This window comes from Delphinus delphis, chromosome 18, assembly GCF_949987515.2.
Source record: "Delphinus delphis chromosome 18, mDelDel1.2, whole genome shotgun sequence".
In the NCBI taxonomy this organism is placed as follows: domain Eukaryota; kingdom Metazoa; phylum Chordata; class Mammalia; order Artiodactyla; family Delphinidae; genus Delphinus; species Delphinus delphis.
In genome coordinates, this window is record NC_082700.1 from 15,850,954 (window position 1) to 15,878,819 (window position 27,866).

The 27,866-nt window shown below is 49.4% G+C and overlaps 2 protein-coding genes across 4 annotated transcripts in view; one reads left to right on the forward strand and one right to left on the reverse strand.

Annotated features, from left to right (window-relative positions):
• Window positions 1–8,882, forward strand: part of DHRS12 (dehydrogenase/reductase 12) — a 37,202-nt gene extending 28,320 nt beyond the window's left edge. The window contains exons 6-10 of one of the 2 annotated variants that reach the window (XM_059996119.1): window positions 1,578–1,639; window positions 2,912–3,016; window positions 4,415–4,505; window positions 7,006–7,143; window positions 8,288–8,882. In XM_059996119.1, the coding sequence (XP_059852102.1) occupies window positions 1,578–1,639; window positions 2,912–3,016; window positions 4,415–4,505; window positions 7,006–7,143; window positions 8,288–8,448 (557 nt within the window). In that variant the 3' untranslated portion in view covers window positions 8,449–8,882. Of the gene's footprint in view, window positions 1–1,577; window positions 1,640–2,911; window positions 3,017–4,414; window positions 4,506–7,005; window positions 7,144–8,020 lie in introns of both variants that reach the window. The other variant, XM_059996120.1, reaches the window with a different exon arrangement.
• Window positions 8,883–9,760: 878 nt separating this feature from the next.
• WDFY2 (WD repeat and FYVE domain containing 2) overlaps window positions 9,761–27,866 on the reverse strand; it is a 178,473-nt gene continuing 160,367 nt past the window's right edge. Inside the window, exons 8-12 of one of the 2 annotated variants that reach the window (XM_059996124.1) lie at window positions 25,610–25,715; window positions 21,628–21,729; window positions 20,645–20,775; window positions 17,714–17,822; window positions 9,761–10,337 (exon numbers count right to left, since the gene is read on the reverse strand). In XM_059996124.1, the coding sequence (XP_059852107.1) occupies window positions 10,320–10,337; window positions 17,714–17,822; window positions 20,645–20,775; window positions 21,628–21,729; window positions 25,610–25,715 (466 nt within the window). In that variant the 3' untranslated portion in view covers window positions 9,761–10,319. Of the gene's footprint in view, window positions 10,338–14,222; window positions 16,671–17,713; window positions 17,823–20,644; window positions 20,776–21,627; window positions 21,730–25,609; window positions 25,716–27,866 lie in introns of those variants that run through there. The other variant, XM_059996123.1, reaches the window with a different exon arrangement.

The window sequence follows — 27,866 nt, forward strand, 5'->3', positions numbered from 1 at the left end:
CCCAGCTTTCATTTCCTTCACGCCAAGGAGTCGTTTATGACAATCCGTCACGGCAGGCTGATGGGGCTGATAGCTTTTGGCAGAAGTCCTTTCTACTTCTCACAAATTAAATCACAGAGAAAGTCACCAGCAGTGAATGCAAAGAAAGTGTTCAAGGCCAGTGCACGGAGGCCAACAGCTGTCAGAGACCCAGCGTTTGCCAGACTTTAAAAATCCTGCACACTAACGAGGCACCTTCAGCGACAGGTTGGGGTGCAGACACCAAGAATGCCGTGTGGCGTGAAGGGCACAACTCAGCATTGCTGATAATAATAATAGGAATAGTAATAATAATGAAATAAAATGGCAACAACCAATGTGCACAGAGAGCTTTCCAGTCTACGTGCACATTTTCGTGTCACCACAAAACCCTGTGATCCTAGGAGGTGGGCTGTCCAGCTATGGCCTCCCTTTCACAAGTAAAGAAACCAAGGCTGAAATGCTTTGTCGACCTGCCCGTGGTCACACCGCTGGTAGGTGCCAGCCAGGACTCAAATCCAGGCTCCCGGCTCCCCCCAGCGCCCTTTCCGTGACACCAGGCTGCTCCGGTGAGCCTGGGTACAGGGCCGGGCTCAAGGTGGTGGGCAGAGCTGGGCAGGCAGAAACTCTGACGAGTGGCCCAAAAAGAGCCCAGGGCTTTCATTTCAATTCCCCAACCCCCAACCTGTTAACACAAGGTAATATATGTTCATTGTTTGGGAAAAAAAAAAAAACAGATAAGCATAAGAACACAGAAATAATAATTGCCCACTCAGAGATAAGCATTTTGAACATTTTAGTGCACCACAGTATCATCCTTGCAGATACTTTTTCTTCACTTTGACACATCTTTCCTCACAAAAACGGAATTCTGTTCCTCCTGCCGTTTTGTAAACGTCTCATTCCATGTACTGTGAATATCTCCATGTCAGATACACTTCAACAATATTTTTCTCACTTCTTACAAATGTTAGACATACAGTTTTTATGATTGCAGAAATAACCATAAGGTTATATGCTCATTGTAGAAATATTCAAATTCAAACCGTACAGAAATGCCCAGCAAAGGAAGCAAACGCTTTACTTAATCCCACCCTTGGGGCCTAAGCAGTGTTGCTACATTTCACATTTCCTGTTCATGTTTTTCCGTGCACACTCTAGACATAATGAACATATGTGTCTATATACATTTTTTTTCTCTGCCAAGTGGGATCACAGACTGTTGTGCAGTTTGCTTTTTTCCTTCCTCTGGTGAGGACATTTTGTTGTCTCAGTCCCTGAGGTTCTAAGGCATCTTTGTTCCAATCCTGGGGAAAGGAAACCATGAGGCTGGAGAAGGGACAGGATGGTGCGTAGTAGCAACTCAGGGCTGGTTCCAGCGATCCAACTAGAAACCCTCTGAGAGGAGGGGACCGCAGCTCAGGCAGCCCCTTGCCGCTCACCCGGAGGAAGCGGGTAAACGGTGCTACCTCACCACCACCCCGCGGCCACCTGAGAGGAGGGGTCCCACGGCACCAGATGGCCCCATGCCCCCTCATGAATGCTCTGTGCCTCCCCAGGTGTGTATGTTCTCACGACCGCCCTGATCCCCGTCTTGGAGAAAGAACACGATCCCAGAGTGGTGAGTTGACTTTGGGGATGTTTTGTAAGTAAATGACTTTGCTCCTGATGGGAAATCAGTGGTCCTACGTTTGTTGCCCCAACTGTCCCGAGGGGGCCATGCTGTCCACGTCCATAGGGGGAGCCAAATTCTGTCCCCTGGGTCCATGGGCCTTCTGTTGGATAATCTGAGATCCAGCAGCGGTGTGCCAGCCCAGACGGCGTCCAGGTGGGTCTAGGGAGGGGCCAGTGAAGCAGGGAGGGATCCAGGTCAAGGTGAGGGTCAGCCTGCGGCTTTGTCCTCAGGACACACGTACTTGAGGGGCTTGTAGGCGGGGCCTGGGATTCCAGAATGCTCGCTCTGGCAGTAGAGACTTCCTGGGAGCCGGCTGTCGATCCTGCCCCCGCTGCCCCGCTCTCAGGGGCCCTCCACCCTCCCTGCTCCTGCCTCTTGCCACGGCTGGGTGGCTGCTGCCCATACACAACCAACGAGTCCCCTGCCAAAAGGGAGGCAGAGCTGTGCAAAGCCCCAGCCCTCACTGTAGGCTCTTCCCCAGTGTCATCTGGGAGTTGGCAAAGCCTTCAGAAAGGGGAGCTTCTGAAGAGCAGGGGCAGCCGGGGAAGGCAGTCAGCAGTGGGTGGGTGGGTGCACTTCCTGGAGAACCTGCCTCTCAAAGGGGAGGGGACAGGCTAACGGGTTACAGTGATGGAAATCAGAGAAGTCGGGAGGAAGGCTGCATTCTCTGTGCTGTGAGGGCCAGAATAATGATCTCCCCTGATCCGAGAGGTCCAGGTCCTAGGTCCTGGTACCTGTGAATGTCACCTTGACGTGGCCAAAGGGGACTCTGCAGGTGTGATTAAGTTAAGGGTATTGAGATGGGGAGGGTATCGTGGATTACCCAGGTGGGCCAGTGTAGTCACAGGGGTCCTAAGAAGAGGGCCAGAGTAAGGGGAGACTTGACAGTGGAAGCAGAGGCGGTCGGCATGGTGCAGCCCCAAAGCAAGGCATGCGAGTGGCCTCTAGAAGCTGGAGAAGGGAAGGAATGGATCCCCCCTAAGACTGCCAGAAGCAATGCAGCTCTGCTAACACCTCGATTTTAGCCCCATAAGACCCATTTCAGACTTCCGACTTCCAGAGCTTCCAGTGGGGGATTCATCTGCGACTTCATAAGCCACTAGGTTTGTGGTCATTTGTTGCAGTAGCAACAAGAAACCAATACGCTGCTTGACAGAGAAGAGGGATGGGAGGGTATTATGAACTTTTCTGTACATATCTCCATTATATTTATTGCAGGTGACAGTCTCCTCCGGAGGAATGTTGGTTCAGAAACTGAATACCGATGACCTACAGTCAGAAAGGACAGCATTCGATGGTACCATGGTCTATGCACAAAACAAAGTACGTGAGGGGAGTTTCTCAAGGCTGCCACCTGGGTGCTTTTCCCAGGAAGGCTAATTCTGGAATTCACGTTAATTTGGACCTTAGTAATTCCCAGCAGCACCTGAATGTTCCCCAGTGGAGAGAGAACCCTCTTCTCCATCAGGAGCCTGGCCCAGCCCAGCTCTGCCTGGACCAGGGTGGGGCTGGGGGGCTTCAGCTAGCCCCTAGGAAGAGCCACAAAGGCCGCCACCTCTCTTCCCTGGTTTCTTAGACCCACAAAGAGCATGGTGAGAGCCGGTGGCCGCCACAGCAGGAGCCCAGCAGGGGTTCCTTGCCCGGCACGGCTCAGAGGGAATATGGACCCAGGAAGTCACTCCTCTCTCCCTGGGCAGCCCCTGCTCACTGGCTGGACAGATGCCCCTGGAACAACGCTGGGTTTCCGGGCTCCCTTTGAAGGGCATGTGCATCCAGTTCTGAAAGGAAAGGGCAGGGGTCCAGATCTCATGCCGGATCTTAACAGAAAGTGTAATCACGCCGTCGTTCATCAGCTCATCACAGCTGTTTTTAGAAGCCGGGTATATACCTTCCACATTTATAGTTCTGGCCCCTCAGTTCATTACTTGGGTGGGCTCCCTTGTCGTTTGTGAAGCTGCCGGTGCCCACCAGCTGTCCCTCCTGTTGGTGTGGTCTGCCTCTGTCCGAAGCCGCCCCCCCTGCGCCCTGGCTCTGCCCCGCTTTCCCTCAGCGAGCCCCAGGCCAGCTCCTGGTGGATTACTTCTCATGACTCAATCCTGACAATTGAAGGAACCATACTTCTTGACAGTTTTTCCAGGGAACATGGGAACAAACCACTCACTCCGTAAATGAGGCCCAGATGGAGCTCTTTGCAAAACGTAATCAAAGTGCCCTGGGATTGGGCAGTAGTCTCCCTGCAGCTGAGGCTTAAGTGGGGGGTACTTGATTTTTCAGGGAATTTGCAACAGCTGTGTTCTCTAAGCATCCCCAGTACGCGTCCTACACTCCAAGGCAGGAGTTCCTTCACATGTCCACGGACACCCGCTCAGTGCCGGCCTGTGCCGGTGGCCAGGGTACACAGTGAGCGGGCCCCAGCAACGAACACCGCAACACAAGCAACTAGGAAAGAGGACTCTCTGGGTGTCATTTCCGGAGGGGGAGGGGAGGGGGAAGCCCCCGGGCAGCGTGCGGCGTTGGCGTTCCCTCATTTCCGGTGCTGGTCTGTCGGCGTCTCAAACGGAGGGGCCGGGACGCAGCGCTGGGTTGTAGCCAGAGCTTGTGGGGTCGAGAGCCGATTCTAGAGCAAGGTGAAATCTGACATGGGGGGCGGGCGAGGCAGGGTAGGGGCCCCCTTGCCCCCCTCCCGTTTGTTCATCCTCGCCCCCCACCCACCCCGTGCAGAGGCAGCAGGTGGTCCTGACGGAGCAGTGGGCCCGAGCGCACCCGACCATCCACTTCTCGTGCATGCATCCCGGCTGGGTCGACACCCCAGGTAGGTCTTTCATTTCCACGGCGCCTGCGTTTCATCTAAAGGTATCTTGGGCGGCCGCAGGACTGACTCTGCCCTGGACTGGCCTAAAACCAGTATCAGGAGGACTAGGAACGGCTTCGTTTCCACTGAGAGGGGCAGGCTGGTCCTCACAGGCGGAGCTGCTGTTAATCTGCCCCGCGCCTGGCGGAGAGAGGGGGCAGCCCTGGGGTGGGGTGCGGCTGGGGGCCCCTCCCTCGGGACGGGCGGAGCCAGTGCACACTGAGTGTCGGAGAGGAACGAACCGAACCGAGGGGGGCGAGAGGGACCGAGGGAAGTCAACGGGAGACGCTGGGAACGTGGGGATAGGCCAGGCCACCTCGCCGCCGCCGCCCGGGTTCCTAGAAGTAGTGATGCACACAGGTCAGTAACAATCACGAAGGAGACAAGTGGAATTTTCTGGAAGCGCGTTGGAGCAGCAGGGAGGGAGAGCAGAGCTCTCCTCGGGATCTGGCCCTCCCAACTCCGTGGCCTCGGGTAAATCACGTGGGCTCTGTAGCTCTTTCCTCCGCCCCTGAAAACAGCAGCACAGGAGCACCCCCAGGACACCTGAGAGCCCAGAGCTGCTCACAGCCGTGTCTGGATACTGACGCGTGTGTCCTCACAGCCCCACTGCGGTGGGCACTAGCATCATGCCCATTTCCAGATGGGGAAACTGAGGCACGGGGGGGCCAGGATGGGCCGGCTGGGCCCGGCCACAGTGTCCTGGGAAGCAGGCTCTCTCGTACACGTGCTGTCGTCCTTTCTGAAAGCCGGTTGAGCAGAAGCCTTAACATTTGTGTATACATCCTTGGAATTCATCCTAAGAAATAATGAGAGATGTGGAAAATGAGGTTCCTCATCACAGCACTCGTGCTAGGAGAGTGAGTTAATAAATTATGGAGCACCTGTACAAGAAATGTGTTCAGCCCTGAAAACTGCTGGGGAGAAATGTCTGTGGGAAAGGAACACTGCACTGTACCATTAGGTGAAGGTGTCAGTCCCCCTAACTGTACTGCCTTAGGGTCTTATTTTTGCTACGCACATATCCCCGTGGAAGAAAGCGTATGTTGGTGCCACGCAGCATCCCATGGAGCTGGCGCGGACCCGCCCTCTGGGGCACGGATCTGAGGACGTCTGGCAGCCTCCTGTTTTACATGCAGAGGGGGTGTCCTCAGCCAGGCACACCAGGAGGGACTCAGGCCAGGGGTGTTGCGAGGGGGTGGCTGCTTCTTGTCGCTTCTGGATGGGAGACATGCCCAGCCCTGCCTGACCAGGTAGCTCCGTCAGGCCGTGGAGGGCAGCCAGCCTGTCATCCTCCCAAGGACATCACCCTGACAGTCCTCGTGTCAACCTGTGTGCTTGCAAAATCTGTGCTCCAAGCCCACCCCCTGGATCCACCATCGGGGTCAAGGTGCAGTTTGCCCTCTATTGTCCACAGGTCACAGGGCAACGACTGGGCCTCTCGGGTGCAGATGGCCTGTCTGGGGACACAGAAGCCCGAGGGAGGGCTGGGCAGGGTCTGAGGCCGGGGACACTCGTCCTCCCCGAGTGCTGTGACAGAGGATTCAAATTCCTTCTCTTTGCTCATCAGTATTTCCTAATTTTTCCACAATTAGCAAGTACTGTTTCTATGAAAAGAAAAAAAAATTACTTTTAATATAAGAACTGAGGGCCTTAGATTAGATGATCCTTTCTCTCTCTGAAATCCTCTGATCTCATTACGGCTTTCAGACGTTGTTTTCTCTGCCTCCTTTTCTTTCCTTGGCTTCACGAGAGAACAGTTCTGTTTCCCAGCGTGCTCACTGTTGGGACAGTGTGTTCCCTGAGGTCTGTGGGCGGCGGGGCTGGGCCTCCCGTGGTGAGGACGAGGGCCCTGGGGAGGTGACACCAGGAGGGGAACCTCTGTGTAGCCGGGTGTGGGGGGCAGGGGGAGGACGAGTTAGAGGAGCTTTGGCAGAGGAATGAAGAAGTCCCTCCCCTTCTTACTACACTCCTCCCTAAAAAGCAGGAAACACTAGTGCAGCCCGAGGAGCCATTAGCCAGGATCCTCAGAGAGGTCAGAATCCTTGGCGAGAGATGGTTCACCCAGGAAGCAGGAGTCTGATCCCCTCTCAGCTTCAGCGTGACCCTCCTTTCTTAGGATAGAAAGTGGGGAGGTGCTGGAGATTTTGCTCCCAGGGGACGGGCTGGTCTGGGCGCCCGGGGCCCAGGGGACACGGAACCCAACACACTCGGGGCTCTGGTGAGCAGCACTTCCCTCCCAGGCCACAGGGTGACACCTCAGGGGCTTTGTGACAAGGCTGTGTGAAATCTGGACAGCCTGGAGGAATGCTGTGTTGAAGTGGAAAGAGGGCAGTCCGTGGTCCCATTCCATTTTATCGTTGTTATTTTGTCATTGGAAGAAGCCAAGCGCGGGCAGCGTCCTGGCTTGAGGATGCTGTCCTCACCTCCCTGTCCGTGCCCCCCCCCCCCGCCCCTGCAGGTGTGCGGTTGTCGATGCCCGGGTTCCACGCCAGGCTGGGGGCCAGGCTGCGCTCTGAGGCCCAGGGCGCGGACACCGTGCTGTGGCTGGCCCTCGCCCCGACTGCCGCCGTGCAGCCCAGCGGCCGCTTCTTCCAAGGTGACTTCCTCCCTGGGTGTGAAGGCGCCGCCGACCCTCCTCTCCGTGCAGCTCGGGTCTGGGAGGGACTGTTCCCCTTCCCCGTGATTGTGCCCGGCCTTCCTTGGCAGGGCGGCTCCTTCGCCTGTCGGGGCGCTTTGTGAAGGGCCTCCCCTCTGACTTCGCACCACCCGCTTTTTCCATCCACCTTTCTGAACTCAGTGGGTCCCTTGAGGATGAAATCCTCGGGTTGTCATCCTTGTCCTGAGTCTTGGGAGAGGCCGGGCCCTGTGGGCACCGCGGAGATGAACGCTCCCTCTCCGAAGACCCGGGGATGGGAGCTGCAAGCAGCAGTGCAAAGGGAATGAGTCTCTTCTTTCTGCTTCCGGGGGCAGTTATCTGTTGCGGGTTTGCTCCCAACCTGGGCAGCATCCCGACGGGCAGTCTGAGAGGAGGCATGCTGAGGGCGGATGCTGGAGGCCGGGGCCTTCTGCCTCTTTCCCCACCACGGATGTGGCCGCCTGAGCCATGATGGAGCTTTGGTGACCCTGTGGTGACTGGGGGCGTGGCCGTACCTTCTCCGGTTCTCAAACACTCCACACTCCCCAAGCCCAAACCCCACCCCCGCCGGCACCCATGCCTGAGGACCCTCCCCCCAGCCCGCTGGAGTCCCTCAAAACCCAGCCCGACACCTGTCCTCCCCAACTCGGTCTCCCTTCTGTAGCACCTCATCGTCTGTGGGGACCCTTGAAGGCAGGGGTGGCATCTAACTCCGTCCGGTGTGGGCCCCGCCCCGGCAGATGTCCGTGACGTGACTGACGCGGGGCCCGAGTGGCGGGCAGAGGCTCGTCCACGCCGCCTCGCTGCTCACACCTTTGTTCTTCCCTCTCGCTTTTAGACCGGAAACCAGTGCCCACACATTTGCCTTTTGCTAGAACATCGTCCTCACCGGCTGAAGAGGAAAAACTAATTGAAATCCTGGAAGAGCTAGCTCAGAGATTTAAATAGGCCAGGCCAGACCCAACGCGGGGCTGGAACCGCCTCAGAAAATATGGGAAGGTGTGGCCCAGGGGTAGACCAGTACACGGACCCCACGTCTAGACGTCCCCGTAGATTGGCCCATATTCCACTGCTGTGGTCTGAGCTGCTTCCTCTCCTTCTGCAGTCATAGAAATCAGCCCCGTTCTTTATACAAAGCCTAGTATTGAAGCCGTGACCCACCATCTCCTCACTGTGGGACCACAGGTGGGTTACTTACCCTCCGGGGGCCTCATTTTCCCTGTCAGTGGAGATTTTAGTGCTACTGACCTCAAGGGGTGGTTTTAACGATTTCGTGAACTACTAGTAATGCACTTAGAAGAGCGCTTGGTGCATCCTAAAGACTTGATATATGTTTGTTAGCTATTAACATCAGCTTTAACTGACAAGTGTGCTAAAACTCACGGAAGAAAAAAATCCCCCTAAGGGTTACCCCCTGTAGCAATGAGGAGCCACACAGAATGGGAGCTTTTATTTTAAAGTAAATACGACTGGGGCTGGGAACTAGCGAATCTGCCTCTTCCGCAGTATCTTCTTTTCCCGTGTAAATTTCTCCTTTGGGATGTGGTTTTTTCCTAAGATTCCATGGCCTGGTTTATTTACATTTGCTACGATTAGAAGTGGCATGGACATACATACACTACCAAAGTAAAGTAGCTAGCTAGTGGGAAGCAGCTGCACTGCGCTGGGAGATCAGCTCCGTGCTTGGTGACCACCTAGAGGGGTGGGATAGGGAGGGTGGGGAGGGAGACGCAAGAGGGAGGGGATATGGGGATATATGTATATGTATAACTGATTCACTTTAAAGCAATTATACTCCAATAAAGATGTTAAAAAAAAAATGGCTTGAATTACGCACCTGGCATTCCGGTGCTACTGTTTGGTAAAACTTCTTAACTATTTGCATTTTATGTCTTAGTGACGCTGGGGAAAGTTGTAACAAAAATCGGTGAACAGATTTAGGATAGCTCCATACACGTTCTGGATGGTCACGGCGAAATAAACGTACTGCATCACCCACAGCGGAGGAGAACCCAGCTGGGCACCGCTCACCCAGTCCCACGGTGCGGGGCCTTCAGACGTGCCTGAGGTGCTCAGGTCCAGGCTGTCAGCCGAGGAGCCCCTAGAAAGGGGCTTTCTGGTGAGTCCGCCTGGAAGATCAGTGAGCAGCGGCCCCCCGGGCATGAATCTCTCCTTTCCTGAAGGAGGACACGGGGGGGGGGGGCTGCCGCGGTGCTGGGTGTGGGTGGTGCTGGGTGTGGGCGGGGCCGGGCGGGCACGGGCAGGCTGGATGGAGGAGGGGCAACCCAGCCGCCCCTCCCACCGGCCCTTTGACAGCGTGCAAGTCATCGACTTCTTCCCACTTATCTGTAAAATGGGCCTCATGAATTTTTACGAAGGCTTTTCCTGGCTGTATTTTTCCTGAGTCCTCTCTCCTTCATTTGGAAAGTTTATCAGCCACAGGTAAAGCAGCCTTATGTGAAAGATAAAATAAAAAGGTCTGCTCAGCCAGCCATGGTGAACGCCAACGCAGGGCTGCTGGAGTGCGTGTGTGTCACATGGCACAGCTCGACAACAATGACAGGACCACAGGTGCAGGAAGGTTTCCAGAGATTTATTTTAAACCGTGGCGGTAGCTTGCATTGAGTCTTTGACATTGGTCATGGCTACACGTTCATTTTGGTTAGCGGGAAGCACAGTGGGAAAGTGAGCAGAGTTCAGAAACGTTCACGACATTCAGCAGCATTTGAATGGAGAACTGGATACATTTAACATCGTGGGAAATCCCTGCTTATTCCCACCTAATCACATTCAGGAAGTCAATGTCAAGACTGCTTGGTCTGGTTGGGGGAATCTAGTGGCAGAGGGTGTGGCAATGCCAGCAGGGTTTGGCTAGAACCACATTTGATAAATCTCTTCCAGCTTTGGGCGTATTACATTTTCAGCCTGACCCCTTGGAGAATCTCATTTCAAAAAGAAAGAAAAAGACATCCATAAAGCAACACGCCCGCTGCAGCCAGGTTCCAACGTGGCTGTAGACTGGTGGGCGTGCAGGGTGGAAGCGTCCGTGTCCCCTGTTGTGGAGACAGTGGCAGGCAGGCACGAATGTGGGGCTAGCACCTTCCCGGTTGTCCAGTTAGTAACAGTTTTTGGACTTTTCATATAAAGATTTTCTTCTGCAAAATGACAGTACATTTGAAAAAAAAGCAGATGGCGTAAAACACAAATATGTAAGTATACAGTGGTTACCAGCGACACAAGTATTTTGGTCCATACTTCATATGCTACTAACATAAGGCAGCCATCCATTTAAATGAAAGAAAAAGTGTGTATAAGTGAAATACTTTTTTCAAACCATTTCTCCTTTTTGTGTTACAGTTTACCCTCTCATGCTTCCCAGAGAACCAAGGGGGATAAAAAGGAGAAAGGATCCTAAATATCAAAGTCACATTGTAAAACTAACCTTTAAGCCGACCTGCAATTCCCCTTCTCTCCCAAGAAAGTCAGATACACTTCTGTACACTCACGAAGGTGAACATTTTGAGGTATTTGTTTTTAATGAGATGGTACTATGATTGACTTGCACCTTCACCATCTTTTTCAAACCTCCTGGGCTCTAGACGGGAAAATACTGGAAGCAGTTTACTTGATGTGACACAAGACAAAGGCAGTGGGATATGCTCCCGTTGACCTGAGTGAAGTCAGCCACGTGCAGGCGGGTCACTGGTAATGGTTAGGTCAGTTTAGTAATAACAGTCATGGAATCATAGGATCACGGATTGGAAGGGATCTTAGGAACAATCATTGAATTCAACTTCTACTCAAGGCTTTTAATCTCCACATCTATTCCACTATAAATAGACAAGGGGCTACATACTGTCTGTTCCAAAATTCCCTGGCAAAAGAAACACAAAAGAGGAATCCCATTCCAGTGTTGGACAGATCTAATTTTACACCCTGCTTTCTTGTGTTTGGCCTAAACAGGCTTCTTGGTGGAAAGGATAATGTTTAAAGGCAAAATTACAAACTAAAAATATGGATGTCCCTGAATTAAGTTACGGACACATGATACTTGGGCACTGAAGGATAAAGGCAAGTGGATGGAATACAAGTATCAGTACTAGGAAGTACCGAGGCCCGCGGTGGGACGCCAGGATGCCCCTGCTCGGTAGAGTCGGGTCTCCAGGGCGGTGGCTGCCTGAGCTCTTTTACTGTCGCCGAATTGAGAAAGAACATTCCCTTCCGCTTGGCGAGTGCCACTGCGATGAGGATTTATCACATTTACCACATTGTACTGAAATGACCATTACTTGCAAGAACGATTCAAAGCCAGAGGGAAATGAGGGCAGCAGTGGCCTGCTTGCTCACGGGAAGGCCATGTGGGTGCAGTGCCACTGCTGTCCAGAACAACCTCCTCCACAGGTCAAGGCCTGTCCTTTTTCAAAGGGGAGCTCCTAACCTGGGCCCCCAGGTAATAGCGGAATCAGTATGCCGTAAGCTTATCCAGGCCAAGTCTGTGCAAGCAGTGGTCTCCAGCCCCACCTCACAGCCTCCAGTGAGGGGCTGTGCCCCCAACAAAGTTCAAAAATTAGTTACCAGGGGTCATTTTAGGATAATAACTCCAGGTACTTACAAAGAAAAAGAAACTTTGATACCAGCCTCAGCTGCAGGGAAACTTGACTCTCTGGGTAGAGGTGCGTGGTGAACCGTGTGCTGCCTCTCTCTGTGGCCATGAGCATCTGCGTCTCACGGTGACAAGAGCTCAGGCTCCAGGACTGCAGTTGTGCACTTGATGTTCTCTGGCAGCTCCAAACCGCCTGTGGGCCCCGAGCACCAGGCTGATGCAGGTCCTGGGCCTTTCTTTACGCTGCTCCCACGGCCTGGGCTCACAACAACTCATCCTTCAACTCTCAGCTCAGAAGCCCTTTCCTCTGCAAGGTCCCCTGGCTCCACCCGTGCGGGTAGGAGCACCTGCGCAGCTCCTGGAACAGGACCCCACAGCCCTCTGTCACTGGATTTACCACCTGGCACTGAAATGATCCATCTAGGCGACAGGATGGACCTCGTGACCCTGGGCCTGGTTCAAAGCCTGGAGTGTGGTGGACACTCAACAAAGGGTTGGACTGGACGAGAATTGGAGTCTCAAGGGTCATCTAGATCCCTCAGTGCTCAAGATGGACTTAATCTCTGTTTCCCAATCATGTCGCTAGATAGGCACTTGCACATCCAGAAAAACATAACTTTGTTTTAAAGGAGAGGAAAAAAAGAATGTTTTTGGCAAAATGCTTTCCTTCACTTTAAAATATAAATCTTAGTGGACAAGGTCATTTATATACAATTAAACTACTATGAAAAGGCCAAACCAAAGGAATGTCATTTAATGGATATTTATGTCCAGTAACTTGGATAACATAGTTTAGATCTAGTTCCTTGCTTAAAAGGCAAAATTCAGGCGTTAAAAACTGATTAATGTTAAGAAAAAAATAAATTCTGCTTTTGAAAAAAATGAACCTTAAAACAGGAAAAGAAAGGCAATGTTCCATAAGAAGGTCAATGAAGAGACTGGCTCAGCACCAACCCACACACGGAGGGTGAGGTGGGCTTTCAGTGCCCCTGGATTTCCACTTAAACTTTGTAGCTGGGGTGGTCTGTGGGGAAGAGTGTAGGAAGGAGTTTATGCTGATGGAGACCTGCAGGAAGCACCTCACTGCACATACCCATCCGCTTGGAACCACAGCCTGGGGCCAAAGGCTGTGCCTACAGTGAGAGGAACAGACCCGGTTCCGAGAGCTCCCTGCCTCGAGGCTGGAAGTCATTGCTCCCCCTCACGCCATTACCAGTTAATGTTCTAAAACAACTGTTCCTCGAAAATTCTTTCAGGTTTCCCTTGTTGATACCTCTGCGATCTCTAACTGCCTGGTGTGACTATAGTGTTTTGTGCTTGGAACATTCTAGATGTCTGAAGATCCCTTCCAGTTTTTGTGATTTTATGATTCTTTGAATAATTCAAACAATCCAGTAAGAAATACATCATGGTTGATTGACCTCAGATAAAAAGACACATGACTCCAAGTACTTAAAACCACTTGTGCTACTGTGGAGACAACCCAGGCAGTTAAAGGTTCCAGTAACATCATTTCTTTGGAGAAACTGAGAGCATGTGATTGGTTCTATCCTACCCAATGAAGGACAGCCACGTGCACGGTATGTGCGGGTTTGCCACTTTCCCAGCATAATCCTGTTAGGCTTTACTTGCCAGAGCTTCTGTATGTTGAAGTAACAGAGCAAAAAATATATATAAAGTGCAATTCCAGTGGGGTAAAACAAGAACTATGAGAGTTAACCCAGACAGGAGAAAAGCCAAGCGCTGGCACCAGCTCCCACTCCTAATGAATGAAGCCTCTATTCCATAAAAATGCTTGGAAGGCACCCCGACACCAACACATATCTACGAGTTACAAAAATGGTGGAGATAATGTAATACTCAAGAATTCACAGTATTATAGACACACACAGTTGGCATGCTAAGCGCTTCTCACCAAGTTCAAGCACCTACACAAATGACGAGAAAGGAAAAGGCAGGGCAACGGATACCTTGACATATCTGTGGTTACTGATCGTGACTCTCGTCACCAACGAGGTGTCCAGTGGTTTCAACCTCTGAGTGGCCCTGTGGGCTGGGATACAGACAGGCTGGGAGGGAGATGGCTGGACTGAAGTGCAGGGTCACAGACCAGAGGGACCACGGTGTCACATGTGGTCCAAAGGAGACAATCAGCTTTCCCAGTGGGGTCTGAGCTCATCGAGACCCAACTCAGATCCACGTCAGGTCTGCCGCGCACCTGATCCACCGTCTCCCTATCGCTGTGCTTGCCTCTCTATACACAGGCCGGGCTCCAAAGTTCAGGAAGGGAAAACATAGCGATTCTTTCCTACAACTCATTTCCAACACACAGTCCTTTATTACATACAACTTAAGTGGCTCCAGGTTCTAGTAGTAAACTACAAAATAGATATGAGTTTTTTTGTTTTTTTGCGGTACGCGGGCCTCTCACTGTTGTGGCCTCTCTCGTTGCAGAGCACAGGCTCCGGACGCGCAGGCTCAGCGGCCATGGCTCACAGGCCCAGCCGCTCCGCGGCATGTGGGATCTTCCCGGACCGGGGCACAAACCCGTGTCCCCTGCATCGGCAGGCGGACTCTCAACCACTGCGCCACCAGGGAAGCCCAATATTTGAGTATTTTAAATTCCCTTTTTAAAGCTCTCTCACAGAGCAGTCATGCAGAAGAGACTCAAGTTAGTTATGATGGCTTTGGCTGATGGCAAGCAAGGATTGTGTGGAAGTGGCAGTTAAGTGATAAGTGGTAATTGCTGTGTGTGTGTGTGTGTGTGTGTGTGTGTGTGTGTACACAACCTTAGAGTATGGTCACATGGGCCCATCTGCCCTGATGTCCCAGGTCATGGCTGTCATGTACCATGGCTGCATGGGGCACACCCACTGTCCTGCTTCCCAAAGCTGCAGCAGCAGAATCATCTCAAGGAAGCCCGTCCCCCGGAAGCACACTTGGTCAGTGTTGGGGGAGGGATAATCCAAGTATGGCTGGGAGGCCTTCTCCCAGTTAGAAAGAAAATTAATGATCACGAGGGGGAAAAATTACTTTCAGGAAAAGAGGAAAAAAAAATAGGGAGGACTTCAACTACTACCACCCCAAATTGTCAGATCAAAAGAGAACAAGATCCTGTGGAGGTAGGGCTCAGATAGGGAAGGGCAAGTAATTGGCCTGTTTAACTGCGAGGCTCTGCTTAATTAACCTGATGAACCCCAAGGACCCGGGGATCCCCCAATGCTCCTGACAGGTGAGGGCTGAATGAGGTGGCACTTGTGTAAAGTGCTTAGAACGGGGCGAGCACATAGCTCATGCCTGCTGCTAATTTCAATTCTATTTTTACAAATGAAAATAAGATTTTTTTTTTTTCTTTGCGATACGCGGGCCTCTCACTGCCATGGCCTCTCCCGCTGCGGAGCACAGGCTCCGGACGCGCAGGCTCAGCAGCCATGGCCCACGGGCCCAGCCACTCCGCGGCATGTGGGATCCTCCTGGACCAGGGCACGAACCTGCGTCCCCTGCATCGGCAGGGGGACTCTCAACCACTGCGCCACCAGGGAAGCCCCCAAAAATAAGATTTTAAAAAAGAACTTCAATATCCCAAGTTGAGTCACTACACACAAGAATATCTCAATTTATCAAGTTTGAGTGGATTCCCTTAAAATTAGCTAAGTTTAGATTCATCTCCTAAAGCGTCCCCCTGCCCCTCTTTTTTTTTTTTTTTTACATTCCCAACTGGAACACAGCATGAACTGTAGGATTCAGTACCTTTTATGTCTCAGATCACACAATTTTAGTATGAAAGTGTGCAAAGTGTTCTCATAAAATACATGAAGATAAAAATCTTTAAATATCTCGTTTTGACAGAAGAAAATACAGACGGTGAGGAATAAAGCAGGATACAACCTCGCAGCAATGAACATGTTCAAGTTCAGAGGTGACATCACATAGAACAACGCATTTTAAAGACACTATTCTTGAAGGACACAGGGTTTTGTTGTTTTGTGTTTACTATGAAGAGCGACAGAGAGCTGTGTCAATAAAACTAAAACCTAAAAGGCTCAGAAAGCTCCAGCTGAATTAGAAATGATCCAGGCACTGAGAGTTGAAGGCCTGAGTTATGATAATCTACTTTGTGGCTGCGAGTGGCTTTCTCACAACATTTGTTTTTAATGCAGGAAAGACAGAGAAAAACTGAGGCAGAAACACAAGGTCATTTCCACTCCATGAGAACATGTACGACCTAGATATCACAAACAGATCACTCTCAGGCGATTCAAGAGTCAGCTGGGAAATCCACATGAATGGTTTTCCAGGTCTCTCAATGGGAGGGGATTTCTACGAAAGCAGAAACACTGCAAATAAACTGTGAATACGTACACTCTGGGGAACAGCCGATGAAGCTGAGGGTGGATACACAGAGAAGGAAGAGATGCCGACCACGAGATATGTGTCCAAGTGAAGGAAACACGGAAACTACTTTATAACTACCGAAAACACCCTGAACGGTTATACACGCCTCATTTCTCTGACACACAAAGCAACAACTAAAACGAAGTGGTGAAAAATATAAAACTTAAAACACCCCACACTGAGTCTGCAGTATACTCAAAACAAGGTAGCACAGCCAGACTGTATAAACCACTTGTTAAAAAAATATCCTCTTTTATAGCGTATGAACAAGTTGCAAGAGTTCCCTCGCAAGAGCTCCCCGACCGCTCACCGCCGTGTGTGCGGGTCACACGCAAGCTCAGCTCAGCTCTTCAGCTTCTCTCCCACCACTCACGCATCTGCTTTACAGCTCCAGTCATGATTTAGGTTAGAACAACCGTTTCTTGAGTAAATACTATCTTTCTGGTGCCTGGAAGGGGCATCAAGACACAACCGGGGTCATATCCCACAACTGTAAAAAGAAGAAGATCTCTGATGAACTACCGTTCAACTGTGTTGAGCACCCGCAGTCCTTGTAACTGAATTCAAGTGTATTTTTTAACTTAACAAGGAGCTAAGTACTATACGAACATCATTTATAAATCTATAAAATAGTATTTGTCCATCAAAAAGTTCAACATAACCCTCAAAAACAGGACAATGGCAGCTGGAAATTTTAATTCGGCTGATGGAGAATAAAGGCAGATTAGATTCATTCAAGGGGGAAGGGAAGTAACATATGAGGCAACAAATGGGTACCAAGATGTGCTGTGTCCTTTCTATATCTCATCTCATCTTCCAAACAGTTCTACGAAATGTCTCATTTTCAAAAATAAAGGAACCAAGCCTCCCAGAATTTACTTTAAACGTGCTCAAAGTCACAGAGGTCTGGTGGCTTCCAAAGGGGGTTATTTCAACCGCCCCATCCTGCTACTGCCTCCAAGAAGGGACCAGAACGGGCCCAGGAAGTAGGGCTCAGTGAACGAGGCAAACCTGAGCCTCTGGGTGCCTCAGAGAATGACACAGGTGTGGCCCCTTCAGTCCTGTGCCTCTGCTGTGTCACAAAATCCTTGTGGTCTAGCGCAGTCCTCAGGCCCTGGAGGACTGCTCCTGGGTAACTGATCTCACGGGGAAAAGATCTTGTTTATTACTTGTTGGCTCATTCAATGCTCAGCTCAAACCCCCTCCTGAAGCCATCTCCAGCAGCACTATCTCCAGCTCCTGAACTCGTCCAGTAATTCTTGTCCATATTACTCTTTGGGCTGCTGAACATGTGACCTATTATTAACTGTCTTTTTAAAAGTATGTCTCCAGTAGACTAGCTGTTCCTTTCAGGCGAGAGCCATATCTTATTTTGGTGTGTACAGCCAGTGACTGTTCACGGCAGGTAGCAGGTTCTCAAAAATGCTCATTGCCAAGGGTAAGCTTTGGAGCAGACCTCATGTGGTCTTGGGGCTCCTGTATATTTACACAGAGCCAAAGATGGAAAGCTTCTAAGATAAGAGAGCATCCTACCTTAATAACCTTGTCAGTTCCTGAAGTCAGTAACCATCCTCTGGTGGCATCAAAATGCACATGCACGATGTTATGTTTACTGTCATGGAAGGTCGCCGTGGGTGCACGTCTGGAGGGAGCAAAGAAAGTTTCCAAGAGTGAAAGGCAGTAGTATATAAAGGAAGAAGATCTAGAGTGACATTAAGCTCTAATTTTTAGCCAAATGGCTAAAGTGACTTCACTATTAGAAACACTCCTGGGACTTCCCTGGTGGTGCAGTGGTTAAGAATCTGCCTGGCAATGCAGGGGACACGGGTTCGAGCCCTGATCCGGGAAGATCCCACATGCTGCAGAGCAACTAAGCCCGTGCGCCACAACTACTGAGCCTGTGCTCTAGAGCCCGTGCTCTAGAGCCCGCGAGCCACAACTACTGAGCCCGTGCACCACAACTACTGAAGCCTGTGCACCTAAAGCCTGTGCTCTACAACAAGATAAGCCACAGCAATAAGAAGCCTGCTCACCGCAACTAGAGAAAGCCCACATGCAGCAACGAAGACTCAATGCAGCCAAAAATAAATAAATTAATAAATTAAAAAAAAATGGGGCTTCCCTGGTGGCACAGTGGTTGAGAGTCCGCCTGCTGATGCAGGGGAAGCGGGTTCGTGCCCCGGTCCGGGAAGATCCCACATGCCACGGAGTGGCTGGGCCCGTGAGCCATGGCCGCTGAGCCTGCACGTCCGGAGCCTGTGCTCCACAACGGGAGAGGCCACAACAGTGAGAGGCCCGCGTACCGCAAAAAAAGAAAAAAAAAAAGAAAAAAGGAATGCTCCTCAGAGCTACTTTTATTCCCTGGTGACATGTTATGATTTTTTTTAAAAAAGGGTAAAAGGATTCTTATACTCTCCAAAATGGTCAAACGATGTTTAAGTTTCTAAACGTCCTTTTGGAGATTTTGTTGCTCTGATTGAGTCTGTGAGGCTCTCTACCTGTGCTGTAAACAAATCTTTAAAACGACCCACAGTGCTTTTGCTAAGTTTGATCTCAGAAGGACTTCATGGTAAAATAGTCTACCTTTGTCTATTGCATTAAAAAAAAAAGCACACTTGTTAAAACGCCCAAGACTGTCATTCTCATCTAAGGGCTCTTCATTCTTTCTCCTCTTTTCCCTGGTATAACTGCAGATCTGGTTTTTCTGTGGCATTCTGATGCTTTGACAAGTAAAACAATATATAAACAAACACTGTTATTTGCTTTTTAGTTTTTTAATCTGTGTATTTTTTTAGTAAGAAGGCTGGTCAACTGCCTAGGTACTCTAGAGGCAATGCACATGCTCCCACGGAGAAGAAAGCAGAAGAAACAGTGATGTGGGAAAGGGGACAGGGACGTGGAAGGAGACTGCAGTTTTCTAATCATGTTTCACATCGCCGCTCCTCGGCAATGGGCTCCCTGAAGATGGCTGTTAATTGCTCAATCTGGAGAACAGATCTTCAGTATCCTAAAACTGATCACTTTAAAATATTTAGAATTAAAGAATTAGGTTTAATTTGTAGTCACTTAGACTCTCTGGGTCTGTGTCTTTAATGAAGAATTAAACTAGAATATCCTGTCTCTTGCAGCTCTCTAATTTAATGAGAACTCATTAATTTCACCACATATGATGAGCAGAACATAACCAATGAACATAAATGCTTACTTATGCAAGGGCATCTTACTTAACATTTGCTATGACTAAATAAGAATGAAAAAAACACATACATTAACATTAGGGTTATCTAAGAGAATGCTTTGTTTTATTAATTTGCCAAGAATTTCCTTTAAATGCTGACCTCCTCTGATGCATTTTTTTTTTTTTTTTTTTTTGCGGTACGCGGGCCTCTCACCGTTGTGGCCTCTCCCGTTGCGGAGCACAGGCTCCGGACGCGCAGGCCCAGCGGCCATGGCTCGCGGGCCCAGCCGCTTCGCGGCTCGTAAGGATCTTCCCGGACCGGGGACGAACCCGCGTCCCCTGCATCGGCAGGCGGACTCTCAACCACTGTGCCACCAGGGAAGCCCTACATGCAGCTTTTAAGACACCCATCTAGTACGTAAAATGACTTTACTCTAAACAGGTGTGGGGGTGGGTGGAGGTGGGAGAATTGGGCAATAAGTTCCCTATGAGATCCTGTTGTAATTCACTAAAAGGGAAACTTGGTGAAGACCATTCTGTTTACATCTGTTTTACAACAGCTGACATGAAAAAGACGACATGGGAGGAATTCCCTGGCAGTCTAGTGGTTAGGACTCCGAGCTTCCATGACAGGGGGCACGGGTTCAATCCCTGGTGGAGGAACTAAGATTCCGCATGTCTTGCGGTGTGGCCAAAAAAACCAACCAAACAAAAAAAAGGAACATAGATTAAAAAAATGAAAAGACAGCATGGATCTGTCCCACCCTCCTTGCCACCCCCCAACAAAGCACAGCGGCACAGTAACCTCAGGTCCTGGGTTATTGGGCGAGACCGACCAGCAAGACTCAGCAGCTGGGCAACTGGCGGCACTGGCCTCTTAGGAGAAATGGCTTAACTCTTCCTGGAAAACAAAAGCTCTGGAGCCTGTGGGCTGATTTGGTCCTATAATGATACCGGCTTGGGCTAGAAAGTAAACCCAGGGCTCCTGCACTGCTGGGCAATTCTCAAGAAAATGAGCAGAGAGTTTGCTACAAGAACATTTCACGGCACACACCCCTGGGACTGACGAGAGCACAGAGATGATTTCTCAGCGTGCACTCTCTCCTCCTGCCCACAAGAGAACACATGATCTCTTGGTGGAAAGGAGGGCTCTGCCCACCAGCCACGGTCTGCATTAGAAACCAGCAGGACTAGGGCCCCATCAGTCATGGCTGCGGCGCTGGGCGAAGCTCTTAGACCCGGCTCCCTCCTTAACCTCGACAATTCTGCGGATTGCTGGGACTTACTCCTCGTCGGTGATGGCCTCGTGGCAGCTGTCACACACCCTCACTTCAAACTCGAAGCCCATCAGAGGGATGGAGGAGCGCTTGGAGCTGCACTTGCCGCAGACGGCCTTCCCGCACTTCCGGCAGTGGTGCTGGAGGGAGAGAAAACATGCTCCCTGCGGCTGCGCACCTCGGCCTGGCCGGGTCGGCTCAGGTGTGACCCATAGCGTCCAGGTGAGGATGCTAAACCAGAATGTTCCAGGAAACTGAAGGAACGCGCCAGGTGCTCCTCTTTTGGGACTGTTTATTCAGGATGAGGACTGTTTGGGAAGCACACGTGATCGTGCCACGGCCTCAGACCCCGCCCCCTTCCCCAGTCTCGGTGCTTTCCAATGATCACCGTATGAACTAGGACCCACCCAGCGGTCGGGTTATCTTAAAGCTGGGTGTCCAGAAGTGCCACCTCCAGAGGCTTCGCTGCTGGGTGAAGAACTGGGACGAAACCTGACTCAATCCACTGTCTGCACTTTGGCCGTGCTCAAGCTAGGCGACTGGCATTTGACTTCCTTGGGGCAGACCAAACCCAACCGTGGAATCAGATTGAAAATGCTGTATTATACATAGATATAAATAACTAAAACTAAGATGGAAGGAAGGAAAGTGAAATTAAGAAGAAATAAACATCACTTACATAATTTCATGGTTTGGTACCAATATAAGCTAAGCACAGCCCCTCTAATTTTAAGGTACATTTCACTAGATGCCACTAGAATTCTAAAATCATATCCCTTAACTACTGGCACCAAGTGACAACGGAAACCGAATGCAGCAGGAATGAGCTACAGGAGAGAAAGGGAATAAACTAGCGTGCGGTCACAAAGTGACTCCAGGGCAGTAATTTACTCCCACTGCAGCTCTCGCCCAGGGGCGCTACTTCCTCCAAGATCATAAGGTAAAGTTATTTCTACACAATTACATTTTGAGGAAGCATCCGTATCACCCACCTGTCTCAGGCCAATTTTCTTGCTGTCCCACATCTGCTTGAAGTTCCAGAAGAAAGGCTGATCGCACTTTTGGCAGGAATCACTGTCCAACCATTCAGGGGTCTTGTCAAATAAAGCACACAACAGGTCACAGTGAGAAGCAGCCCAGACAGTGGAACCAGTGTCACTGCTGAAACTTACATAATCAAGATGTGTTTCTAAGAAACAGAGGTGTGATTTCTCGATCATTTTGAAAATATTTCCTAAATGCCTATGATGCGTCAGGTCCTGGGGATGTAGTGGTGAAGAGAAAGAATCTCTACCATCATGGAGCTTGTAATTTATCAGGGAAGACTTAATATGAAAATCTTATTAATAATAGTTATTATCTGAATCAGTGTAAGGATCAGAGGCCTGAGAAGGAGAAGCTCAGAGTGCTGTGAGAGCGGGATGACCTAGGCTGGGGTTCAGGACTTTGTCTCTGACAAATGATAACAAGCTGAGACCTGGGGATGCATGGCAGGAGACCAGGCACAGTGGGCTGAGAGAGGGGCAGGATGGCTGGAGCGCATGGGTGTGTGTAAGGGGGGAGCAGGGGAGGGAAAAGGGGGGGTAAGGGGGGGAGGGAAGGGTATGAAGGGCTGAGGCTGGAGGGGATGCAGGGGCCACACCACTGACAGCTATGTTGAGGATTTAGGACGTTATCTCATCCTTCCCGATCATATGCAATTATATTTGCTCTGATTGTGTATAATTACATACACCTGCCTATTACACATGCATGCAGCTACCCGCGTTGGAGGGACAGAACCTGACCACAGCGGCGGGTTCTCAGGGAAGCTACCGGTCCTCTGTCTTGACAGGGCCTGGCAGGGTGTAAGGCTCTGCTCCTTGCCTCGTGGGTCATGTAATATCCTGGCTTTGTTCACTATTCCCCAACCCCATGGCGAGTACTCTAAACTATGTCAAACAGGTTTAAAGGATGTGTTAAGCTGAAAGCTATTCTTTATCAAATCTTTATAGATTCTCCACAGGGGGACGCTACATTTGCTTCTAGAGTTCCATGCTCTACTCTGTAAATTCATCCTCTGGCAGAGAGACTGGTCTCTTTCCATATATCACCTAACCCAAGGAATTGGGGAAAATACACCCAACCCCAGCGTTTCCCAAAAGTGAATTCCAGGGCACGCCAATTTGACTGACAGGACACTTACTGTAAAAGAGGCCTGAGATCAAACAAGTTTGAGAAATATGGTAAACAACGGCCTCCCCTCTCCGGGCTTCACAACGGACAGCAGCACAGTAAAGGCTCAGGAAGGACTTTGTTGATGTAATCCTTTTCTGAGGAAGACCTGTTATAGAACAGACTCAGGGACTTAGCCTATTCCCCTACCTTTAAGCAGAAATGAACCGAAAGCTACATATTTTCTCAGAAAAAAAAAAAGTAAAAAGGGGACATTTTAAGAGCTCTAATTCTTAGTCTATTTATTCTATTAAAACTGAAGAAAAGAAGTAAGCCTTTCACTTACTTGGTAATTTTCATGCCCTAATTCGTTTAAAGACAGATTTAATAAAATAATCCAAAGTGTTTTAGCTGAAGACAACATTTTACCCCTAAAAGACTTATCTATGTTGTGATTTTTCAGTACACTTATGATGCAGGAAAATCAGGAAGATTTACAAACAACTTACACACACACACACACACACACGCACACACACCCCGCTACACCTTTTACAAGGAAGCGTGCTGGTTTAGGACACATATGAAATACATAAGTGGGTGTCTATGAGGAGGGAACTGACAGTAGGGCTCTGAAAAGGGGGAAAAACAATCAGCATGTGTAGTACGATTCCATTTTTTGGTCCAAAAAACAATCTGACATGTATCTGCAGAGAAAAATGTAAGGAGGGATGTTTGCCAACATGTGAAGGGCAGTATTTCTGGGTGGTGGTATCATGAATAATTGACATTCTCTTTGTTAACAAGTACTCAGTCTAACTCTTCTACAAAGAACCTGTATTATATATACTTAAAAAAATAATAAAATTGTGAGAAATTGCGTTTTATTAACTGTACAAACACACGTTCAACCTATGGGATGTCTGCCTGATCTGTGTTCAGCCACCTGAGGTCTCCCCCCGCCGGCCCCCCCCCCAGGCTGCCGCCCCCTCCTCTCTGCCTCTGCCTCTGCCTCTGCGCACGACCACTTTGCCCGCTCTTTGCTCTTGCTGCTTCTTGTTCTGGTCAGAGTGCACTCAGGCCCGTCAAGCTCTTAGCACTCCCTCCTGCCACAGACCCTTCGCTGAGAACGTCAGCCGATGACAATCCTCCGCCCGGATGCTCTAACCCACACCAACTGTGATTGAACGATTTGTACCACTGAATAGTTCTCTGACGTTTTCTCCCCCATGTCTTTTCTTCCAGAAAGGCCACCTGCCCTTCAGGGCAGGGACAGTTTCCTTACACCTCAGGCCTCCTGAGCTGAGCGCCACATGGCACTTAGCTCCACAGATACACCTCAGGGGATGTATGTTTACAAAATGGGACACGTGCAAAAAGTGGATGGAACCAGCACTGCTCATTTAGAGCTTTAAATCGCTCGAGAAGATTTAAGATAGTCAACAAGTACCGAGCGCCCAGATGTTTTCATGTCAAAAGGCATAACTGAAGCAAGATGGCTCGGAGGACTGCCCACCAACCACCTGGTTCCGTCTCTGGAACACCGCATCGTTATCCTCCTTTGGGCCTCTGTCTATCAGGGAGGGAGGCTGTGTGCACAGAGGGAAAAGAGCCCAGCGGTTCCCCTCCCCAAGTCTGGCCAGTCAGGCCTGGGAAGAAGCCAGGACAGTCCAGGTGCGACTGTCTGTCACCCAAAACAGGCCACCATGCAGAATAACGAGTCACATGGGGGCCTGGCTAGCACGGCCAGCACACACTGTGCCGACATCCCTGCCTTTACGCCCACGGGGCCAAGTGGTACTTTCAAAAGCAACAGTCCACAATTCCCTACTTCCTGACGGCAAGGATCATTTTAATTAGTTACTAATAGAACTCCTGTGGATTTATGGTTTGAGCAAATCAAGCTTCAATCTCCTTAAGCATTTAATTACTGGTATTTGAAAGGCACTGCATTATGGGTAATAGCAACTACTCCCTTGAAATGAGATTGGGGTGAGGGTATGGAAGAAAGTTGGGAAATCGCTTTTGTCTAATTTTTCAAGTGTTGCTTTTCTAAGTCTCGCATCCCGCAAGGAAATAAATTAGAAGAATACACACTGTCAAAGGGAAAGTTCACCCAGCATAATTCTAGGGAAATGAGAAAATGGTTAACTTCAAAGTACCTGTCAAAGGTGATATTCAGTAAGCAAATCGTTGTTAAGATGCTCAAAGAGGAAAAAGAAAATTCACTGAAAAAAGAATGTTATGATAAAACTTAAATATATGCCTAAAAAATGACAACGTATATATTTATAACTGGAGAACTGCTTAGAATATGACTCGCAAACACACAAAAAATATTTCTAATATTTCTATTAATACCAAACTAAGGATCCTTCATCAAATACCATTTCTCACACACTAGCCACCACTTCCCCCAATAACATGAAGTACTACGCTTTCTGTCTTCGTAGGCACTTTATAGCAAGCGGCTACTCACCTGAAAATAGCTGCTTCCTCTTTCTCGCCTGAACTGCTGTTGTAATGGTTCAACAGATTTAAAGTCTAACCAGCTTAGTCTCAGTTGAAATTCTTACGAAATCTCCATTACGTTAAGTGTTACGTGCCAATTTATGAGGGGTTAAAAAAGAAAACGGAAGCTCCTTCATACCAGAATTTTTAAATTTTCTGACACAACATGTTTTCTTTCACGGTTTACTCATAAAAGAAAGAAGAAGTGAGTAGGAGGGGAGGCTGAAGCTTTTTTCAGCAGGGTAGGAGCTGCAGAGCCCAGCCCGGTGGCTGAGGAGGGGGGTGGCCCGAGGCTGCTGTGGCACCTACCTCCTGCCTCTCCACGTCCATGTTCCAGACGACAATCCCACCGTCACCACCACAGGAGATGAGCTGCCGCGTGTGCTGTGCATAGGACAGGGCCTGGACTCTGTCACTGCGAAAGAAGCAAGAGTTAGTGACAGTTCCCAAGAGCAGAGAGAGCCCTGAGGGAAGGAAGCCCAGCAGTTGGTCACATGCACACTCACCACTGAGCCCCACCCAAGAGCAGATCTTGGAAACCGGATGGAATTGTCAACATGCTAATATTGGGAGAGTACTCAAGATTTTCAACACTTAAAATAAGTCAAAATGCTCGTTTAATAATTAGCTAGGTTGAACTTTTTTTCTTGGCGGTACGCGGGCCTCCCACTGTTGTGGCCTCTCCCGTTGCGGAGCACAGGCTCCGGACGCGCAGGCCCAGCGGCCATGGCTCACGGGCCCAGCTGCTCCGCGACATGTGGGATCTTCCCTGACCGGGGCACGAACCCGTGTCCCCTGCATCGGCAGGCAGACTCTCAACCACTGTGCCACCAGGGAACCCCTTGAACATCTTTCGATGTGCCTGTTGGCCATCTGTATGTCTTCTCTGGAGGCATGTCTATTTAGGTCTTCTGCCATATTTTTAAAAAATTTATTTATTTTTGGCTGTGTTCGGTCTTCGTTGCTGCGTGCGGACTTTCTCTACTTGCAGCGAGCGGGGGCTACTCTTCATTACGGTGCGCGGGCTTCTCATTGCAGTGGCTTCACTTGTTGTGGAGCACGGGCTCTAGGCACACGGGCTTCAGTAGTTGTGGCATGCGGGCTCAGTAGTTGTGGCGCACGGGCTTAGTAGCTCCGCGGCATGTGGGATCTCCCCGGACCAGGGCTTGAACCCGTGTCCCCTGTACTGGCAGGCAGATTCTTCACCAGTGTGCCACCAGGAAAGTCCCTTTCTGCCATTTTTTGATTGAGTTGTTTGTTTTTTTGATATTGAGATGTATGAGGTGTTTGTATATTTTGGAAATTAAGCCCTTGTCGACTGCATCATTTGCAAATATTTTCTCCCATCCCATAGGTTGTCTTTCTGTTCTGTTTATGGTGTCCTTTGCTGTGCAAAAGCTTATATGTTTAATTAGGTCTACTTGTTTACTTTTGCTTTTATTTCTTTTGCTTTGGGAGACTGATCTAAGAAAATATTGCTATGATTTATGTCCAAAGGGGAAAGTGGGGAGAGATAAATTAGGGGTATGGGATTAACAGATACACACCACTACATATAAAATAAACAACAAGGACGTACTGTATAGCACAGGGAACTATATTCAGCATCTGGTAATAACCTATAATGGAAAAGAATCTGAAAAAGAATAGGCATATATATAACTGGATCCCTTTGCTGTCCACCTGAAACCAACACAACATTGTAAATCAACTTTAGCTCAAATTTTAAAAATGCTCGTGTAAGATGCTAAGGCCCCAAGGAGAGGTGTCTTTGTCAGTTACCAACACTTAAGGAAAAAAGCTGTTGTACTGGTTCCTTAAATGATCAATTAAGTAAAGTCTGTGCCATCTGTTCATGTTACATTTGTAAGGTCATCCAACGAAATGCCTGCTGGGCATACCTGATGGAGCCAGGTAACCTGTGCTGCCCGAGACAGCTCCCAGGGTGAATCCAACACAGCAACAGACTTGCGTTTCACTGATTCTCTGTCTCTCTAGTTTTCATGCCCTCTTTACTGATTCTGTGTTGTATTTTTCTTTCTAGTTCATACATGGCTGACAAGTTGTTCCCCCTTGGTGGGGAATTCAGTTTCAGGGTCTGACAACTTGATCACCAACAAAAGATGATAAAGACCTATGTTCCTGTGGCAAAAAGAGAACAAGGAATCTGGTTTCTTGGTTGTTTTTGTTTGAATATTTTTCTATTTTGAGCTCAAATTCATTAAGAATTCTGTGGCCACTGGGAAGGAGAATAACTCTGTGAAATCTCAACTGGTGATTTTTTGTGTGCTTTTGTGTTTACTTTTCACTTGTGGCTGCAGTTGTAGGACTGAAGCCATTAAGCTCTGTGCGTCCGTGTCTGCAGTTCAGAAGGGCCTTTACGTCTTGTGTGTGGAATGCTTTCCTGTTTCCAGAGGGTACCAATAAATTAGATTATGGCATCCTTTATATTATAAGCACTTGCTTATAAAGATAAGCAAGCGCTTATATAAATTAAATATTCCTAAACTTCACAGAAAATAAGGAAGCTGAACCTCTAAAACTTTAAATTTACTAGACTTAAAAA